At 43.8% G+C, this 14,731-nt stretch overlaps 1 protein-coding gene across 1 annotated transcript in view; it reads left to right on the top strand.

Moving 5' to 3' along the window:
* The first annotated feature begins 4,313 nt into the window (after nucleotides 1-4,313).
* Nucleotides 4,314-14,731, top strand: part of YTHDF2 (YTH N6-methyladenosine RNA binding protein F2) — a 28,926-nt gene continuing 18,508 nt past the window's right edge. Inside the window, exons 1-4 of the mRNA XM_074976593.1 lie at nucleotides 4,314-4,593; nucleotides 4,996-5,020; nucleotides 5,710-5,789; nucleotides 9,903-11,492. Coding sequence (XP_074832694.1) covers nucleotides 4,567-4,593; nucleotides 4,996-5,020; nucleotides 5,710-5,789; nucleotides 9,903-11,492 — 1,722 coding nt within the window. The 5' untranslated portion in view covers nucleotides 4,314-4,566. The remainder of the gene's footprint in view (nucleotides 4,594-4,995; nucleotides 5,021-5,709; nucleotides 5,790-9,902; nucleotides 11,493-14,731) is intronic.

Raw genomic sequence — 14,731 nt, 5'->3', positions numbered from 1 at the left:
ATTATAATTTAGAACTCCTGGAGGACAGGAGAGGTTCCAGAGGACTGGAGATGGAAAAATATAGTACCTGTCATTAGAAATGCAGACCAAAGAGGACCTGTGGAATTATAGACCAATTAGCTTAAGTTCAGCACCTGGGCAGATACTAGAACAAATTATTAATCAATTTGTAGTAATAACCTAAAACATAATAGGATTCTAAGGATTTGTCAGGGAATCATGCCTAAACCAAACTAATTTCCTTCTTTGATAGGGTTTCTGGCCTAGTAGATAGAGGGGAAACAGTTGACATGAAATATCTTGATTCCTTATTCTCATAAGCAAACTAGGGACATGTAGTCTAAAAGAAATTACTATAGGGTGAGTATAAAAGTGGTTGAAACATCATAAAGTCACCAACACTTTGATGTCAGACTGGGAGGGAATACCTCAATGGGGTTCTTCAGGGTATTGTTTAACACTGAACCAAAATAAATACTGTTCAATATTTTCACTAATGATTTGGCTAATGAAGTGGAGAGTGTGGTTATAAAATTTGCAGACGACTCCAGCAGGGAGGGGTTGAAAGCATTTTGGAGCCCAGGATTAGAGTTCAAGATGACCTTGATAAATTGGAGAACTGGTCTGATGTCAATAAAGACAAGAGCAAAATGCTACATTTAAGAAACAACATATCAGATGCACAGCTACAAAATGGGAAATAACCGGCAAGGTGGTAGTACTGCTGAAGAGGCTTATAGGGGATCACAAATTGCCTCTGAGTCAACACCATGATGCAGTTGTGGGATGTATTTACAGGAGTGCTGTATGTAAGACACTGGAGCAGTTGTCCAGCTTTACTTTGCATTGGTGAGGCCTCAGCTGGAATAGTATATCCAGTTTTGAATACCCCCCTTTAGAAAAGACATGGGCACATTGGTGAGAGTTCAGAAGAAGGCAGCAGAATGTGATAAAGGTTTAGAAATCCCGCCCTGTGATGAATGGGTTAAAAACCCAGCATGTTTCTTTGGAAAAAAAGAAGAACGAGGAGGAACCAGATAGGCCTCAGCTATGTTAACCGCTGTTATAAAGAGGACAGGTAACATCTTCTATTGGACCAACTTTTTCTTGGAAAGAAACAGAAGCTTATGATGGTGACAGAGTTTACAATCTTACACTGATCTCTTTTTAAGGGCTGTTTAGGTTATTTGTTCCTGCCTCAGTGCAGGGAGTTGGACTTGATTTCTGGAGGTCACCGCTACATTTTACAAACCATTCCTCAACTTAATCCAATAAAGACCTTTGAGATATACTGTGTACTGTTGCAATATCTGGCACATTTCCGTTCTCTTACATGCTGCTTTTTTCCCCCTTCTCTCAATGTTTGCATGTCCAGGAGTCTTAACTGGATTCCCCCATCTCCCTTGGGAATGTGCAGGCAGGTCTACATTGGAATTAAGAGGTGGACTTTGGTCCTTCTTCCCAGAATTCTCTGCCTCTCTGGGAGAAGAGCAGTATTCAAAGCTCTGCTTACGCCAGGGACCTTTCAAGTTGTTAAAAAAATTAAACCACATTTACGCAGTAGATCTGAAACTTGCACACCCTTCCCTTAGGCCCCCACCCCTGGGGGGCTTAGGGATGGAAAATCAGTGACTCAGATGATATCCATGCTGTTGGAAGTTGGCCAATGAGGAGAAACAATGTTATCTCTGCTCCTGAAACCACAGCTGAAAAGACCAGCATCTGCTCTCCTAAGTTAAGGAGCAGGGCCCATACAAGCTTTGCTTCCTTCTCCACAAAGTTTGAAACCCCCTCAAGAGGTGCTGAAGTTGGGGCCAGTGTGTGTGTAGCTTCTCCCACCTAATCAGCTCACTGGATGGGGTGGTGCTGCATCAGTGTGACAGGTGAAGTGTAGATTTGTTACAAAAGCAGGTGTGCCTGACCTGTCCTGTTCACTTGTGATGCTCACTTCAGGGCTATTCTGAGCCTAGGGTCTCGGGATTTGCTTTTCTCCTGGGAATTAACCGTTCTTCCATGACACTGTGTCACATAAGGGAAAACCTCTGAACAGTGCTCCCCTGACACTTTTCTTGCTGTTGTAAATTTCTGTTTTGTGGACCAGGCCTATGCTTACCAGCTGAAAGCCTGCTCTTCCCCAGTTCTAACTGCAGTGGAGTATGGGGCTTGCTCTCTTACTGCAGCAGTCTTCCACTGACGTTAGTTAGAGCTAGATCAAGTGATTGGTGGCAGAGTGAGCTGAGGGATTTGGAGCAGCTGGGGGGAAGGGGAACAGTATGATTTAGCAAGACAGCTGAGCTCAGATCTTATCATTCATCTAGAGAAGCAGGTCAGACTGGGGACTGGCAGGCCACAGGGTGGAGGGGCAGCCAGTGATTACTGGCAAAAGCCTGAAGTAACAGGGCTGGTCTGCTTATACTGCCACAGCACACTAATACTGGACAAGAACAGCTTGAACATGAGGTGGATTTAACCCTGCAGCCCGGGTCAGGGTCCTGCTGTGATGAAAATCTAGTCGTTGATGCCCTGGTGTTCAGTTTTAGTGCTGAACACGGTGCATGCTAGTGAAGTTAGCACACGGCCTCAGATTTGATCATTGCAACTGTGCAGCCTCCCTTCCACCTTTCCTTTTCTTTCAGGGTTTAACATAAGGAACATCAGAAGGGAGGTGTGAGGGTTCCTAATGGAATGCTGCTGGAGTTGGATGGCTGGCAAATCTCCATCTCCTTCCAATGCCAACAATCACAGGTCACACTGCAGCATATCGGGAAGAGTAGGTGGCAACTGGCAAAGCCCAGAGCTTGGTCTAATAAAGTTGGATGGCTTCCCTGACAGCTGCTGTCAGAATGCAGCTCTGCCTGCTTTTCATTCTCAGTGCAGGCACTTCAAGCACCACAAGACCACGGTACTCTCGTGGGTGCATACGGAGTGGTGGGGCTGGGGTTGTAGTCTCACTACAAGGGAGCACCCATACATGCTCCTCTGGGATCTTGCTTGAGTTTTGGTTTGCTGGCAATGGCTGGGAAAACTCCTCAGATCAGCAACAAGCTACAGCCCATCCCTGGCCTCTGGGTAGAGAAATCTTCAAAGCATAGACCAAGAAGCCCAAACTCCAGGGAATATGCTAGTTCTGGAGGTTAATGGGAACTTGACAGATCACTGAAAGATGAGCAGGGACTACAAAGCCTGAGAGCTCCATTGAGAGAATTACAAGATATTTGGTGACACCTGTCAGTACTTAAATAAATGAAACATTTCTAGTTCCACACAGATGCTTCTTGGCTCTGTCCCCTGCAATCCATACTCCCACCTCCAGACAGCTAGGACACTTCCAGGAGGTGAGGAATCTGGCTGACTCATGATATTTAGGATTTGGGGTGAGAGGAACACAATTTGTACCTTTGGAAGCTCTTATTTACCCTTTTCTTCCAACCCACTCCTCCCCACACATACCATATGGATGGACTCCTATCAGCACAATTATGTAGTGAAGATCCCCTTCTGCTTTATTATGACCTCTTTGCAAGAGGTGTCAGATTCATACAATTCCCACCAAAATCAGCATTGCAATGCTGTGAGCTTGCAAAAGGCCATGTTTGCTTCTTTGGTAAATACTCTAGTGTCCTCGTAATATTCACATTTATTAACAGTACCAATGCATTAAACATTAAAGGACAGATCTTGCACACACATAAGCCCCCATCCAGCAGACCTCTGCAGGTGTGCTGAGTACCGTTGCCTTCAGGATTACAGGACTGTTCCCCTCTGTGTGGGGTGCACTCCAGGACTGAGGCTTACATTACTTCATTTAACAGTTTTGCATTAAATATTATTGATTTTATTAAAATTGTCATTCCAGCAAAACGTCATGATTTTACGTGTATTGGACCAGCACGTCCGATACTCTGAGTACATTTCCCAGACCTGAAAGAAGAGCTCTGACTGAGACTCAGAAGCTTGTCTCTCTCACCAACAGAAATCGAGCCAATAAAAGATATCTCACCCACTTTAAAATATTGCATACAATAACTTTACTTAATAGTTTAAATCATTTTGCGTTAAAAGAGAAAACAGATTTAATTGCTGAAAGTAAATTATCATTATCATCGCTTTTAAATGGAACCTAGCTCTCATTCATTGGTCCCCGGGCCCTTTAACAGATCCCAGACACCTATTCCGGTGCGAATTTCCCCTGTTACCCGCGCTACCAAAGCACGTCCAGCAGGTGGCGCGCTTAGCGCTGCTCGGTCCTCCATCGGCCCGTCATGCGCCGCGCTTCTTCCTCTCTCGCCATTGTGCCTCGGAGTGGAGCGCGCGCTGCCTCGCGTGACGCCCGTACGGTGTCAGCGCGAGGCAGGCGCCCCAGCCATAGACGCGGGCGGAAGGGGCGAGCAGCGGGCTAGAGCGTCGCTCGAGCAGGCAGCAGCAACAGCCTCGGGCGGGCGAGTCAGAGTCCGCCAGGAAGCCGAGCCGCGCGGTGCCTGCGCTCCGCTCCCCGGACAAAGCCGCCGCCGAGCCCGCCCGCCAGGAGCCCTGCCCGCCGCCCCCGCCCGGAGCCCGATCGGAGCCATGTCGGCCAGCAGCCTCCTGGAGCAGGTACGGGCCCCCGCCCCGCCCCGCCCCGCCCCGGCCTCCCTTCCCCTCGCCGCGCCCGTGGCAGGGAGCAGGGAAAGGCCCTGGCTTCGGGCCTAGCCCCGGAGGGGCGGCGCTGGCTCCCCCGTAGCCCTGCGGCTGCTGAAGGCCGCACTGGCTATTGTGCGAGGATGGGGAGGCCGCCGCCAGGCCGCGCTGGGGTCGGCTCCATCGGGGCCTCCCTTGCCGGGCAGGCTCTGGGCCTGGCCTCGCCGCCCGCACACGGGGCGCCGCCGCCGCTAGGGCTGGTGCTGCCTCACCCTGGAGCTTCCCGAGCTCTGCGGCGCCCAGTGCCTCGGCCCCGCTCTCACCGCTGTCTTCTTTCTCTTCTATGTCTCGCCGCTCCGCCTGCTGCCGCCGCTCCAGAGACCCAAGGGCCAAGGCAACAAAGGTGAGAGCCGCGGAGCGCAGCGGGCTCGCGGGGAGGGGCAGGCGTTGAATTTTTTTTGTTTTCTCTCCTCTGGGGGCTGGGACTAGAGGAATCCCTGGCTGGCGGCGGATCGGATGGGATTGGATTGGAAGCAACAGTCAGAAAGCCCGTGGGAGACTCTGGGGCTCCCAGGGTGGCCTAGCTGCAGGGGCTCAGGGTTTTGCGGGGTGGGCATATGAGGAAGTTGTAGGGTTTCTTGGAACAAGGAAAGCAAGGGCTTTTTCAAGGTTCAGAATAGAAATAAGAGTTCAGTGGGAAATGAGACTTGTGTTGTCCCTGCCCCCCACCCCCAGGAGACTAGCAGCTAGGTAAGCGTTTCCCTAGGAGTCTCCCTTCTTACTTGCCTCCAGGTGAGTTTATCTACTGATACTGCCTGAATGCTGATGCCTGGGGAGGTGTACTGCAGAAGTAATTGTGTCAATAAATCAGTGAACTTAGATTAGTTTTCATTATGGGTAAAAGAAAATTTCCTTTAGAGGACCATGCTGGTAGTGTGAGAGATCTACTACCTTGCCGTTAGTAAATGGGTAAAGCTAGTAATGTTCAGGATTAGTGTGACATTTTTGAGTTCTCATGTAAGCTTTGATATCACAAAACACTTTAGGTTAGTAAGTGGATTTTTTCTAAAGTTTTATGGATTTTGTTCTTAGTGCAAAATGGATCTGTGCATCAGAAGGATGGCTTAAATGATGACGACTTTGAACCTTACTTGAGCCCTCAGGCTAGGCCGGTGAGTATTAGAAGTCTTATCTCTTTAGTTAAGACATAGGGCGTGCCAAGCAATTACACACTTTTCTGCCACTGACTACAATGTGTTTTTTCTTTTTCTTTTTCTTTTTCTTTCTTTTTTACTCTGTTTTAGACTGCTTCTCCATCATGGATTGGGTTTCACATTTGCTGGCTTTTTATGGGTATTACACTTATTTACTGCCAAAACAGAATATTTTAACAGAGTAGAAAGGATTGTGGTAACTCTTGTTTATTAAATGTTTAGGTGTAAGGCCTGCCATGTGAATTTTTTTAAACAAAAATTCAATACATTGGGGTTAGGAGCAAACATAAGCTCATTGATCATTTTGCATCTTATTTGGGTTGCACTGATGTAGCTGTAGGCAGAACTTGGTTCCCAGAATGTTTATCCTGACCATAAAATGTGCTTCTACTGAATCTACAACTGGTAGAAGGTATTCATTAACTTTGTGGTGACTTCTCATATTTCAAAAACAGCTAGAAGTCTTGTGGCACCTTGTGGACTAACATTTTTTGGAGTATAAGCTTTAATGGACAAAGCATATATCTGACTAAGTGAGTCTTTGCCCATGAAAGCTTATGCTCCAAAAAATGTTAGTTTATAAGGTGCTACTGGACTTAATGTTTTTGTGGATACAGACTAACACAGCTACCCCTCTGACTCTGATCATTCAGTTTTACTCTTAACTAGTCTCTGTTTTGTCAGAAGCTGGAAATGGGTGATAAGGGAAGGATTATTTGTACTGTCCTTCCCTCTGGGACACTTGGCATTGGTTGCTGTTGGAAGACAGGATACTGGGCTTAGATGGGCCTTTGGTCTGACCTGGTATGAGAAGCAAAATTGCCTTCATGAGTTAATACCACCAATTTTCTGAAAAAGGTTTTGAATATTTTAGAGATTTTTCCATTTATAAATTGCAGTCCTGTGTGAAATGTACCTACAAACTAAACAGCCAAGTTCCCTGTATCTGACAGGTAAAAGGAGAAGTAGTTTTTTGGGGGGAAGATGCTTAGTCACTCATTTTCCCTCTTAGTGAAGGTGCTTCACAGAAACAGGGAAAACTGTTTTTAAAATAAGTCTCACTACTGCCATGATTTTTTCATTTCTCACTGTTGTAGTTTTGTCACCTGCTATTGTCCGTATTTTCATTTCATATAATAAGATGAGAAATCAACACACACAGTTGACTGAGGTTCCCCAAACAAAAGGAGCAGGTTTGTAGGCAAAAAATGCCAGTGATGGTTCCTTATCAGACTATGGGAAGGAATGTATATAAGACACTCAAATTAAATTGTTTGCTAATCTAGTTAACTGCTTGAGAGTAGGACTCCTAGAGGCCATGGTAATATGAATGAGGTGTAACTGCATTTTGAAATTACATTACAGTTAATATGTATAAAATATTAGATAACCAAATGTATAATTTTTAATTCAGGAGCAAGTGGGAAGCTACCATTTTAGGAGCCACTATTAACTAATTGGCAACCCGCTGAATCTCCTTAAAGTTGACTAAGTTGCTTTGTATTCTGAAGCTCAAATGTACAGTTAGTGAGTCTTAAACACTAAAGGCTTTAGAACGCTAATCCCTGGGGAGAGGGATGCAGAGGAAGAGTGAATCGGGGAAGGGAGGGGGTGAGTTCTCAAAATGCATTAGTCATCCAGGAAAATTGAATGCTGCTGGAGTTTTGTTAGCATATTAATCAGTGAGATGCTATCACTGAAGTTTGAGAGAGGAAAGCACTGGGGTTCATGTTTAATAGCAATATAAGCATTGCTAAGATTTTCTCTGAACAGTCCTCCCTTAAGATACATTTTTGAATTTACTGTTTTAATCCTTATTTTAATTTGCTTGTTCATAGGTTTATTTTACAGATGTAACTCCTCTGATACGTAGATTTAGATGTCAGCCTGTTATAGTCCAGTCCTCCACAGAAAATTTCTCATATGCTTTGTCTCAAGTGTGAGTGAAAAGAGAATACGTTGACTTATATAAGTGACAGTCTCATCAAATTTGGTCCCTACTTCTGTGCACTGTAGGGGAGAAGTCTATCAAGACAAAGATCTCATCATGATAAATGGGCTCCGAGGAAGGGGGGGGGGGGAGAGAGAGAGAGAGTGTGTGTGTGTGTGTGTGTGTGTAAAGCCAACTTCCTGCTGAGTATTTGAAACCATGTGTGCAACTGGGGACCAAAGTCTTTGTCCTCTTAAAGGAAAATCCCATTACTTTTAAATGTTAACCCTAACTCAGTGAGGTCTTTAGCAGGACTGAGTTCTTAAATTATTGGAACTCTATAGCCAAACATGAATCTACTTATCTTAAAGAGGAAAAGGGCATAGTTGTGACTTGGTTAATCTGTAAGTACATACACAGGGAGCAGAGATTTTAATAAGTGGCTCTTCACTTTAGCTGTGAAATGTAGAATGATCCAGTGGCTGCAAGTTGAAGCTAGCCAAATTCAGACTTGAAATAAGCCATATATTTTTAGCAGTGGGAGTAATTAAATGTTAGAGCAACATAAACCAATAGTCATGGTGGATCCTCCATCACTGACCATTTTTAAAATCACAGTTGGATTTGCTCTAGGAATTACTTTGGAAGTTCTATGGCCTGTGTTATCCAGGAGTTCAGACTAGATGATCATGGTGGGTCCCATCTTGTCTTGGAAATGTATGGACTTGCTTTTATGTTATTTATCTTTGTATTCTTCTCAGTTGTAAAACAAAAAAATAGACTAGTCAGATTTATTTTCAGTTTTCCATAAGTGTCACTGTATATTTGAGTGATAAGAACTTAGGTTCTGTACTTTTTTGTTTTAAAAAAACTCCCCTGATCTCCTTTGGACTCTATAATTTCTATTAATTTTGAGTCTAGGCAAATTGCCTTCATTAATTCAAAGAGAGCTAGGAAGACCAAAATGCTTTTTCTTTACTGTTAAAACCATCTTGAGCCTACATGGGTTTTGATGCAGATGGCACAAAGTCCTTCAGGAGCTGCTCTTTGTGTGCACAGGTCCGATTCATTGAGGGGAAAAAATGGGGTGGTGCCTAATGTAAGTCAAGTTTAAAAGCAGGAACTGAACCTGGCTTTCATCTTTACATGGTAATTCAGTGCACACAACCATCAATGTAGTCCTAAGGCCTGAGTGCCTACAGGTTCAGATAACTAGGTGATAAAATCCATTAGTATTACCACAAGAACTTCTGCGGGAGGGTAGGTGGAGTGATGGGGGGGAGTGGTTTAAATATGAAATGACAGCAGGCAAGTCTTAGTAATGGCTGTTAAATGTCCTAATAGTAAAATTAGACATCCGTGGTGGTGATATAGGGGATGTTTGGATGCAAATATGTAGAGTAGAAAACTCAGCAGGTTTCTCTTCCAAACCTGAAGTTGGTTTCTGTAGCAGTGTTGGAAAGGCCCCTCTAGAAAAGTTTTAGGTTCTCATGATGTTTTGATATGTCATTAATTAGCTCCATGCATCCTATAGTTCTTGGGGATATATTTGGGCACTTTATTAAACTTAGGAGAAATTTTTAATGGATAGTCAACTTAGTTGTGATAAGAAAAAGGGGCTTTAATAAAAATGCTAAAGAAGTTATTCATAATTTTAATAATGGCTTTTTATTAATTGTTTTTTCCTTGCATACCCCTTTCCTTCCTTCCTTGTCACTGGCACCTCGCAAAAAAAAAAAAAAATAACCTACCAAACTCTTAAAACCCACTACAGCAGGCAAGCAGTAAATGATGAAGATATATTGTTCATACTTTAGATAAAATGGTAAACTACTCCAGAGTATTTTGTTCATGTTGTAAAACAGGTACCCATTTCACATGGGGATTCTAAAGACAATGCTTCTGCATCTTGGAATGAATAGTGTCTTGACTCTGTATTTAATCTCTCTGGTAATAAAACAGTTTTAATACATGTTTGAAAGCGGATACATTTGCAAAGCCATGAATCTTATTTACTGATGGCTTTGAGTAAGTTTGAACAACTGTAACTAGATGGGTGAGGCATGAGAATAAGAGGGTTTTTCCCCAAAACTCCTTGGTGTTCTTATTGTAACTGTTCAGTACTTATTTTTGTTTTGCAGAATAATGCATACACTGCAATGTCTGACTCCTACTTGCCAAGTTACTACAGTCCATCCATTGGATTCTCCTACTCATTAGGCGAAGCTGCCTGGTCTACAGGGGGTGACCCACCCATGCCCTACTTAACATCCTATGGACAGCTAAGCAATGGGGAGCCTCACTTTCTCCCAGATGCAATGTTTGGGCAGCCAGGGGCCCTTGGCAGCACTCCATTTCTTGGGCAGCATGGCTTTAATTTCTTTCCAAGTGGAATTGACTTTTCAGCTTGGGGGAATAACAGTTCTCAGGGACAGTCCACTCAAAGCTCTGGATATAGTAGCAATTATGCTTATGCACCAAGTTCACTGGGTGGAGCCATGATTGATGGACAGTCTGCTTTTGCCAATGAGACTCTGAATAAGGCTCCTGGTATGAATACCATAGACCAAGGGATGGCAGCACTGAAGTTGGGAAGCACAGATATTGCAAACAATGTCCCAAAAGTTGTTGGTTCTGCTGTTGGTAGTGGCTCCATTACCAGTAATATTGTGGCATCTAACAGTTTGCCTCCTGCTACCATTGCTCCTCCAAAACCAACATCGTGGGCAGATATTGCTAGCAAACCTGCAAAACAACAGCCCAAGCTGAAGACCAAGAATGGCATTGCTGGTTCAAGTCTTCCACCGCCTCCAATAAAACATAATATGGATATTGGAACTTGGGATAACAAAGGGCCAGTGGCAAAAGCTCCTTCCCAGGCTTTAGTTCAGAATATTGGTCAGCAGCCAACCCAAGTGTCCCCTCAACCAGTGGGCCAACAGATCAGTAATAGCCCACCAGTGGCACAGGCTTCGCCAGGGCAACAGCCGCAGCCACTGCCCCCACCACCACCACAGCCAGCCCAGCTGCCAGTGCAGCAGCAGCAGGCAGCTCAGCCCACCCGCTGGGTTGCACCTCGTAACCGTGGCAATGGGTTTGGCCAAAATGGTGTGGATGGTAATGGAGTGGGACAGTCGCAAGCCAGTTCAGGTTCCACTCCTTCGGAACCACACCCAGTATTGGAGAAGTTGAGATCCATCAACAACTACAACCCCAAGGATTTTGACTGGAACCCAAAACATGGCCGGGTTTTCATCATTAAGAGTTACTCTGAGGACGATATTCACCGTTCCATTAAATATAACATCTGGTGCAGTACAGAGCATGGCAACAAGAGACTGGATGCTGCTTATCGCTCCATGAACGGGAAAGGCCCCGTTTACTTACTGTTCAGTGTCAACGGCAGTGGTCACTTCTGCGGAGTTGCAGAAATGAAATCTGCTGTGGACTACAACACATGTGCAGGTGTGTGGTCCCAGGACAAATGGAAGGGACGTTTTGATGTCAGGTGGATTTTTGTGAAGGACGTTCCCAACAGCCAGCTGCGGCACATCCGTCTAGAGAACAACGAGAATAAACCAGTGACCAACTCCAGGGACACTCAGGAAGTGCCTCTGGAAAAGGCTAAGCAGGTGTTGAAAATCATTGCCACCTACAAGCACACCACCTCTATCTTTGATGACTTCTCACATTATGAGAAACGCCAGGAGGAAGAGGAAAATGTTAAAAAGGTAACCTTGCCTATTTCTCTGCCTAGATATTGTCAGATGGGGAAGCATAGAGAAGCTAGGTGGTATAATGGACTAATGAACTAACCTGGAAGGTTGTGCTTATGAGTGAGTTTGGGGTCTTACCTTAGTTCCTAGCTAAACATTTCTGCGCATCATGAACTCGCTACCTAGTAAGGCAGTTGCTGCTCTGGACGGGATCAAGAGTAGGTGGGAGTTCTGCCGAACAGCACTGTCTGGTGGAGCTGTGGGGGGGGGGGGGGGGGGAAGTGTGACCCCTGCCTGTGCTAATGTAGACACTAGTCAGTTCTGTGAGTCACACTTGTCAGAGTGCTAAATTCACCTGATTATTTTTAAAAAAACAAAATTCATCTCTCTTGTCAAAGAGGAGTCTTGGCAAGAGTGTTGTACAGTAGGAGTGGAAATTGGGTAATGTATCAAAGCAATGAGGAATCTTAGCTGTCAACACATTCTTACCAGTGGAGTTATGGTACCACCCATACTGAGATTGAGCCTTGATTTTTAAATTTGAGACAAATCAGGATGTTAAATTTGCTTGTGGATGACTTCAGCTCATTTAAGGATGTAACTCTGATTTGATCCAAAACACTAAGAATTAGCACTGGCAGCAGCTTCCTGGTTTGTTGCCAAGTTTTCTAAGGCTCTCTTTAGTTTCAGCAACAGATTATCCTTAGCCTAGTATGTGAAGTATTAAAATAGAGGCAGCAAATAATTCAGTGTGACAGTCATTAAACAAAAAAAATGCTCATCTTTTCAATACAGTATTTTAATGTTTTACTAGTGCGCAGAGATGGGATACTAGTCTCTCAATGTACTGGCATCTAGCAGAAAACCTGTTGTGAAAGTCTGGGTTGGAAGGTATAGAAATAGTTATATTGACATTGTATGATTTTTGCTGGGATTGAGGATTCTGGGTTGTTTCATGTTCTAAAACTGTCATATCAACGTGAGGCCCAGTCTGCTCTTGTCTAGTTGCTGCATTCGAAGATTCAACTTGCATCAGAGGGAGAAGTTAGGAAATCTGATCACTGAGGTGCAGGGTGGAACTCTTCAAGAAGTGGGATTCCTAGTACGTTTCTCTTTTGGCTTGCGCAGAGCAGCAGAGCTTGTAGTACAAGGAAAGGTCACATCTTGGGAGAGGGAGGCAGCTGAGTAGTGTGAAGGGGTGTGATTTAACCCAGTGGAGAACTGAGAACAAATGTGGAGGTGCAGAAAGGAGAGGTCAGAGCCCTCAGTAGGGAAGACTGTGGGAATTAGAGGCAAAAAAATTCTTAGCACACCAACTTGAAAACACTAAATTTTCAAAATAGGAACAATTCTAATATTTTTCACTACAAGAAGCATCTTAACATGGTTTAAACTTAACTGAAGTTTGTTTAAATGTATTTGCAGTTTCTCTCCCCTGCTCCCTGCCAAAATAGTTACCATAAGAGGTGCCAGTGACAGAATGCTAAGAGCAGAAATGGCAGTTGAAAAATGTTTAGAACATCAGAAATGCCTTTCAGTGTTAGTTTTGAGTAAGTGTAGTGTGCCACTCTAGTAGAGAAGTGGTTAAGGAAGTTAGTTCCTCTCTGTGTGAGGGAATTTAGACATGTATCTGAGAAATGCATAGGAAAGGAATGGATTCTTTATGTATAGAAGTCGAGGAAGTGAGTAAGTCATCTGAAGAAGTGGGTCTTACCCATGACTAATATTTGTTAGTTGGTGCTTCATAACTGCTTGTTTGAAGCTACAGAATAACATGGCTACCCCTCTATTTTTTAATATAGTGTCTCAGGGCTTCAGATCACTTTCTGATGCAGCCTTGAAAATCTTATTTAGATTTTCCTGTAACTATCATTTCATCACTTTGGTGAGAACCAGCAAACTCTGGTTCCTGCCTTCCAGTTTTGTTGGGCATTAATAAAATGGATACTCGTGTTTCTGCCTTGTGACTATAGTTGGCAAGAGCGAATCTTGTCTGTGAGCACCTCAGTTGGCCACTTTTAAAAGGATTCACATACCAGTTTAGAACACTCCCCTGGCAGCAGTTAATGGCACAGACTGCCTGTCCATGGTCTGTTAGACTTCTTTTGTATTAGAGAAACCCCATTGCTAAGGGCTCTTTGTTTCTGTTGTCAGTGGAAGAGGGCACTCTGTACATGTTCTACATTCTTGTTTCTTGAGCTTAAACGTCTCAAAGTTTGGCTGATGCTTAACTTTTAACAAGCTAAAACTGTTTTTTTCATTTGGTTTCAAATTTGGCCAAGGCTGTTTAGTTACAGTTGCTTCTGCAGAGCTGCTTGTACAGAGTGACTGTGGCAAATATCTTAGTTAGGTGGTTTTTCTCCAGACCCTCTTCTCCTATCCAAGACTGCTGACTGTGGCAGTGTGCAGACTGATTTATTTTAAAAACTAATAGTAATCCTTTATTTCTATAACAGCAACGAAGGGTCCTGTGGCACCTTATAGACTAACAGATATATACTATATATATACTTGTATACTAACCTTATAGACTACCTTTATTTCTAGATGGTATTGTGCTGACTTAGTGAAATAGTCATGCTATTTTAAGAGGGAAATCTTATGAGATGCTGCTTACGTTGGTATGGCAATATCTTGAATATTCCTAACTCACAAGTAATGGAGGTAAAATCATGAGTGCTCTCTAAAGAATTGCATTGGATCTCAACTGTATAGCTCTGTTCTGTTGCTTTGGCATTACAAATTGTTTGTAAACAGTCCTCACAAATTCCCTGGGCTTTAAAAAGGAGTTTGCATAAGAATTTTGATTCTTCAGTTCCCGTAGTGATGTGTTTTGTAGTGTGTTCTTGCTTCATTACTGATAAAAAGCTACTCTGCAGAAGATAAGAACCCATCTTGTATTGAGTCCTGAAGAGCTGATTTGAGTGTCAGGGTGCTGCTATCAGAATCTTAAAATGGGAGCATGGGATTTGCCAGATGGACCATTATTTCTGGAAGTGTTACCTTTTTGTCAGTTGTTGACACTTCATGCTTCTGAGGGATATTAGACCTCCTTAAAAAGACCATAATGAAGGGATAATACCTTTGCCAGGTCTGAGTGGTGCAGGTGGTGGGGAAAAACTACTAAACCATGTGTAAATCTGCATTTGCTAACCTGTTTTTAATAGTCACTTTTTAAGCACTGTTATTGTTCAACATGCTTTTGTATTTGATTTTTGTAGTTGGCTGGGGAGGAGAAAAGGGGAGTGCTTTCC

The sequence above is a fragment of the Carettochelys insculpta genome, chromosome 24 (genome assembly GCF_033958435.1).
Source record: "Carettochelys insculpta isolate YL-2023 chromosome 24, ASM3395843v1, whole genome shotgun sequence".
NCBI lineage: Eukaryota > Metazoa > Chordata > Testudines > Carettochelyidae > Carettochelys > Carettochelys insculpta.
Note: the sequence above shows the minus strand (reverse complement) of the source record. Positions and strands in the feature narration are given on the sequence as shown.